A 6,258-nucleotide genomic window follows, 5' to 3' on the forward strand; every position below is an offset into this window, starting at 1 on the left:
CATAAAATTCAAACTCCTAAACTTTAACTAACGGATAATAACCACCCCTGTAAAATTATATCTGCAAATTCCAATTCACATCTCACATTTATTACTGACACTTATCATATCACTTAGAGTAATAACTAACCGTTAATTTAAGAAATTCGCAACTACGAAAGTCAAATATCCAAAATTTAGGAACCTGTTTAAATTACAATTTTCACAATTCAACGTATCTTATTGTCATAATATATTTTACTCTCACAATCATTCACAAATTATAAAGGCATTAAAAATAAATAATTTTTTTAATAAAAATTAATTCAAAGATAGTTAATTCACACACACACACACACACATATACATATATATATATATATATTCTCATAATGCATATATATATATACGATTATCAAATCGAATGCATAATATTGGTAAGTATTTCATTTTAAAATAAAAAAACATGCAATTACATTTATTTCTATCCATATATCATTCATTTTCTAATATAAATTATTATTATTATTTTAAGATCCATCTTTTGTACAAACACAATTCTTGAATGATTTACAGTTTTTTTCATACTTTGAACTATTGTTAGATAAATCTTAAATTTTAATTATGTTGGTATAATTTTTTTAACTTTTTTCAAATTAAAATGGTATAATTTTTTAATTTATTTTAATAATGTAAGCACCGTGCGTAGCACGGATATTCACACTAGTTGTCCTTGTATGACCGAGCCTGAGAGTTTGAGCATGTGTTGGTTGAATTTTATGATTCAAAATTTGGGGTTTGGAGGGAATAGGTTATATCCATTGTAATCAAAACTCAAACAAAAGTGGGGATAAGTCTGGTTGTCACAACGAACTATATAAAGTGGATTTTTTTATTTATTTGCACAACGCTACCTTATTTTTACATGCATCAGAATGGATTGATTACAAGTTGCATTTGCTTGCCTTTTGCTAGAATTTTGGATAATTAACAAATTATACTAATTGTAGAAACGTAAGTTTGTAATCATTTTCAATTTTTGAAAAGCTTGAAAGTTTGGATAATAATAACAACAAATCTTCCTAGTTACATGTAGAATATCACTTGTTTCTATATCACAATTTTTATAACTTAACACCTATGAATATAATAAGATAAAATTATTATTTTATAATACGATAAAATTTTATTATTTTCTAAGGTTATGTGAAAGGTCAAAATATTTTTCACAAAATATTTTAAAATATATAAGTACAAAAGAATATTAAATTATACATATAATCATGCATTATACAAGTGTGTTACGAGTACTTACTAACTAATGTACTAAATTTTAATCATTTATAAAATATTTTATTATTATTTCAAATAAGCTTCCTAGTATTCATTTGGTATAAGCCATAAAGGATTGAGTGATTTGAGTCAGCTGCTTCTATGTTAATTTTGATTGCGATTAACAAACTCAATGATTTAGCCCCGTCTAACTTAGGTTAGTGGGAAAATGGGTCACAGTTGGTTGGAATAAAATTGTAATAAACCCGTTTTCCAATAAAAAAATGAATTCTTTATGACTTTTCTCCATTATAAGAATAGAGTACCTATTTTTCTAAAAAAAAATTATTTATCAGATAAAATAAAAATAAACCCATTTTTCAATAAAATCCTAACTCTTTATGCCTTTCCTCTATTATAAGAACCGTGTACCCATTTTGCCATAAACAAATTTATTTATCGGATAAAAAAATTTATTTATCAAAAAAATAAAAATAAACCCATTTCTCAATAAAACATCAGCTCTTTATGGCTTTCCTCCCTTATAAGAAAAGAGTATCCATTTTGCCATAAATAAATTTGTTTATCGAATAAAATAAAAATAAACTCTTTTTTCAATAAAAAACCAGTTCTTTATGACTTTCCTTCATTATAAGAATATAGTACCCATTTTTCTAAAAAAAAATATTATTTATCGAATAAAATAAAAATGAACCCGTTTTTCAATAAAACACAGGCTCTGTTTGGATCTCCTATTTTTGGAGTGTTTTTCAAAAACTAGTTTTTCAAATACAATAAAAGTTATAACAAAGTACTCTAAAAGATAATCTAAAAATTAATTTAAAATTTTTTAAAATTTTACCAAATATCTCAAAATAAAGTGCCAATAAAAAATATTCCAAAATATTTTTTAAAAATATTTCAAAATATACTCTAAAAACTCTGCTACAGCAAAGTTTTTCAAAAACATCCCCAAAAACAGCTAATCCAAACGGAGTAACAAGCTCTTTATAGTTTTCCTCTATTATAAGAACAGAGTATCCATTTTTTCATAAATAAATTTATTTTATCGGATGAAAAAATAAATATATTTTTCAATAAAATACCAGTTCTTTATAATTTTCCTCCGTTCACTATAACAAAAAAGGGTATTAGCGACAACAACTTTAGCAAGAAATAGAAAGTTTGACGCTCTTAAGAGGTTTATAGCAAGGAAAAGGACAATACTTCACCAAAAATTGGAGCCATCATATACTGATTCTAATGGGCCAAAAGGAGCGCGGGAAAGCTTCCCTCCAAATACTGATTCTAGTGGGTCAAAGTTTCTATGTTATTGGTGAGAAATCATGGGTGCTTTTTTGTGAAAATTTCAAAATTTTGCTCCCTTCCAATTTTTAGCAGAGCCGCGCATTGAAAATTTTTTAACCATTCCCGCCACAGCACTTGTCAAGCCTAGAACCACATGAATTCCAAGCCTTCCATACTTGCAAGGCTACTTTCCCAAATATTGTTCTCAGATCAAAGCCCTCGAAAGTTCAATCGCAACCTTCCCTGCACCTTTCTCCTTCTATCTCTCTTTCCCTCTCTATCAATTTTCAGTTTCCCGTAGACATATGGTTCCCCTCTTCCTCTCTAGCATCCAGATCTGAATTTATACAATCATGGACACATTTTAAAGACCCTTCCGATGCAATGGCAGACTTTAAGGAAAAGCGATGGTGTAGGTTTTTTAATATGTTATTTTCATCTCTGTTTTGTCGATTGCCTTTTTCTTGCATTTTTGGTCAATTTAACAATCGCGAGATAAACTTTTTGAAATTGTAGGCTTATACTTCAGTGGATTAGAGTGAATGGGCATCTCAGTTGGAGTAGTGTTCTATTTGCAGGTATTTTGCTTGTACATCTATTGCATGTTATTTTCTTTCTTTCTATCTCTTGTGCAAATGTTGGTGAAAATGATTTTGCAATCAACCAAATAAATGTATTTTGATGCTTGGTTTGTTGGGGCTTAAAAAGCTCAGCTATTGTGTTAATTACGCTGTGTGGTTCTAATGGTGTTCTATATGTATTTCAATTTGTTAATTATTTGATGTCTCTTGAAGTCATAGAAGTTATTTCATCAAAATGGAATTTGTAAGAGTAATTTATGTAATAACTGTTGCATTTTGGACTTTAGGAAAATAGTCTTGGATATGTTTGGAGAAATGTGGGCATTGAGTACTTTTAATTGCAGGTATAATATAGTTGTATGGTTAGATAAGTTAATACCATGTGTAAATGCTCAGCCAACATGTCTTGGGATAATGACCACATTTTTTCAGGAACTATGCTCCTTTTTAGTCTGAGTAAAGGAAAGCTTGTTTGATTGTCCCTATTGCTAGCTTTTTTCTGTTGGGATTGAAGTGTAATTCTGCTTTTGACATTCAATCTTAGCAAATAAGCCCTCGCATTTTCTGAGTTGCTAGCTCTGTTAATGGTTATTGTCTCCTTTTTATGTTTCAGCGATATCGATACATTGAAGCATATGAAGTTGATCGGAAGCTCATGAATATAGAGCAAGAGTACATTGTGAAAAGTTCTGCCCAAGAAGAAATTTTAGTCAGGATGAGATCCACAAGTCACTGGAGATCTGCATTAGTTGTAAGTATTTCCAAATTTTAAATGGTTTCTTTGCTTCTTTTCTTCTGAAAATTATGCAGGTGTTTTGATAGTTCAAATGACATTGCAAAGTTGGGCGCTTATATCTGTGAGATTCTAAGTAAATTTAGTTTAGTTGTAGTTCAAATATTTGCTGGAGATATGATGCCATGGGCTCAATAAAGTTTCTATCCAGAGTTAATTTTTGTGCAATAAAATGAAACTGGGGTCTTCCAAACAGGTGAAGAATAAGAAAAGTTACACTTGGATACTCCAACCATATTTTCCTTCTCTTCTTTGGTCCTATGGAGCATGTCTTATTTCCTATTACTGCCATGTTAATTTAAGTTGTAGAAATAAATGTCTTTGGAACTTCGGGTGAGGGATTTAGCTTTTCTAAATACATAGTTGTGGTTCTACAGGAGAAGAGCATAGAATTATTGCCTGATGTCATACAGCAGCAACTGAAAAATGGAAAGCTTCATGAAAATGGGGTGCTTCCTAGTAATGCAGGTGGTTTTCCAGCTAACTCCAATGATGCAAGAGAACAGGGACCTATATTGACCGGTTTATTAGTTCCGCCTGTCATTTCTTCCTCTGTTCAAGGAACAAATAATGTAATGACTTCACCAATACGTTCAACTCTTAATAGTTCGTCAAAACTGGGCGGATCTGTTAGTTTTCGAACCAATAATTATGGGAATTTTGGTGCATATATGCTCCCCAAGGGATTCTTTAATGAAGCAGAAAAGGGATGGACGCCTGATAGTGGCCTCAGGAAAAATTTTAGCTTTGATGACGTCAGTCCTGCAATTCCCAATACTAATATAGCTACATCTCCAATCCGAGAGTTGAAAAGCAGTTCATCACAAAAGCCTGGGAGAATACCCAAGCAAAATGGGTCTTTGAACAAAGTCCACAGCCGAAGCTCCTACTTGAAAGGATCTATTGCAAATCCCGTCACTTCCCTTAGGAGCAACCTTGGGATGTTGGCCTTTGAATAATGTACCATTACAGGTTAAAGTACCTTTTTTTTTTTCTCTTTTTCTGGTTATTTTCAACTCTATTTTGTCAATTGCCTTTTTCTTGCATTTTTGGTCAATTTAACAATCGCAAGAAAAACTCTATTTGACAATATATTGGTATCTTTTCAAGTGAAATCTGGAACTCTATTTGACAATGTATTGGTATCTGATGATCTTGAATATGCTAAGAAGTTGGCTGAAGAGACATGGGGCAAGCATAAGGATGTATGTGGAATTTTTTTTCCCTAAGCGATGCACAAAAAATAAAAGGTTTAAATTACTTTCGTCTGCTTGTTGACACATGAAAATGTTCATGTTGTAGGCTGAAAAAGTTGCTTTTGATGAGGCAGAAAAGAAGAGAGAGGAGGAGGTACTTTTCATTAATTCTCCTCTGTTGCATGATGTCTTGAGTACATTTGAATTCCATTTCTGTATAGTTTGGACTTTGGACTTCCTTTATACTGCATTATTTGAACAGTGATCATTTGATTATGAAGAGACAACTTATATCTCAAACTCCTGTCTGATTTTGTTTCAGGAAGCAAAGGATGACCTAGTCGATTCTGATGTAAGTTCCTGACTAAAATGTTGTTCTCAAAAGAGACTCTTTTTGCTCCAGATTTTATCTATGATATGTTCTTATTACGTGCACTTTCTTAATGGGAAAAACTTGTTCTTTTAGGCTGAGGAAGGCGATGATGATGATGCAGACGCCAAATCAGAAACAAAGGAAGATGTTACTGCCGCAGCTAAGGAAAATGTTAAAGTAAGGGCTTTGTCTGATCCTTCAGTGCTGAGTTAACCATGATGATTTGTTATCAGAAATTTCAATTGTTTTAACTCTCTTACTTCCATCCTTTTGCAGGACGAGCTGTAGGAAAATACGTGCGAATGCTGTGGTTGGCCCAACATGCTGCTGCGAAGAAGAGCTTTGTTGGCAATTGAGCTCTCGACATTTTTCATTTTTCTTTTGGCTATTAGCTGTAGAATTGCTGTTTAGGGAAAAAAGATATTGGCTTTTGGCTTTTGGCTTTGAGTATCTTTGTGCTTTGTACCGTTGAAAAATGGTTGAAAAAAAAAGTAGCAACTACAGTCACAAAGCTGCTTTTGGCAACTTTCTTGCAAGAAAATCATTTAGTTGCATTTGATCGTCTTTGGCAAGGGGTCGATGGTTTCTAATTAAAGAAGTTACTTATTTATGACAAAATGGGCACTCTTTTCTTATAATGGAAAAAAGTCATAAAGAGTTGGTGTTTTATTGAAAAATGAGTTTATTTTTATTTTATCCGATAAACAAATTCCTTTTTACTTTCAAAATGGGTACTCTGTTCTTATGATGGAAGAA

General features: G+C 31.7%; 1 protein-coding gene across 2 annotated transcripts; it reads left to right on the top strand.

The window, feature by feature from the left end:
* Nucleotides 1-2,671: 2,671 nt before the first annotated feature.
* LOC113690954 (uncharacterized) lies at nucleotides 2,672-6,056 on the top strand. Of its 2 annotated transcripts, XR_011815052.1 has the most exons (8): nucleotides 2,672-2,971; nucleotides 3,076-3,137; nucleotides 3,754-3,891; nucleotides 4,311-4,905; nucleotides 5,236-5,283; nucleotides 5,452-5,481; nucleotides 5,596-5,679; nucleotides 5,779-6,056. XR_011815052.1 is itself a non-coding variant. In XM_072050745.1 (5 exons), the coding sequence occupies exons 2-4, from the start codon at nucleotides 3,102-3,104 to the stop codon at nucleotides 4,890-4,892; spliced, it is 756 nt and encodes a 251-aa protein (XP_071906846.1). In that variant the 5' UTR covers nucleotides 2,672-2,971; nucleotides 3,076-3,101; the 3' UTR covers nucleotides 4,893-4,905; nucleotides 5,236-5,284. The 2 variants fall into 2 exon arrangements, 1 of the variants encoding a protein (XP_071906846.1); XM_072050745.1 differs by lacking the exons at nucleotides 5,452-5,481; nucleotides 5,596-5,679; nucleotides 5,779-6,056 and having other exon boundaries at nucleotides 5,236-5,284.
* Nucleotides 6,057-6,258: the final 202 nt, after the last annotated feature.

The sequence above is a fragment of the Coffea arabica genome, chromosome 5c, assembly GCF_036785885.1.
Source record: "Coffea arabica cultivar ET-39 chromosome 5c, Coffea Arabica ET-39 HiFi, whole genome shotgun sequence".
Taxonomy (NCBI): domain Eukaryota; kingdom Viridiplantae; phylum Streptophyta; class Magnoliopsida; order Gentianales; family Rubiaceae; genus Coffea; species Coffea arabica.

What these genes read in the sequence shown, in the direction of transcription:
- LOC113690954 (XM_072050745.1), top strand. Translation starts at nt 3,102, where the DNA reads ATGGGCATCTCAGTTGGAGTAGTGTTCTATTTGCAG. An exon ending in GAGTAGTGTTCTATTTGCAG is followed by an intron (nt 3,138 to 3,753) that starts GTATTTTGCTTG and finishes TTTATGTTTCAG; the next exon opens with CGATATCGATACATTGAAGC. An exon ending in ACTGGAGATCTGCATTAGTT is followed by an intron (nt 3,892 to 4,310) that starts GTAAGTATTTCC and finishes GTGGTTCTACAG; the next exon opens with GAGAAGAGCATAGAATTATT.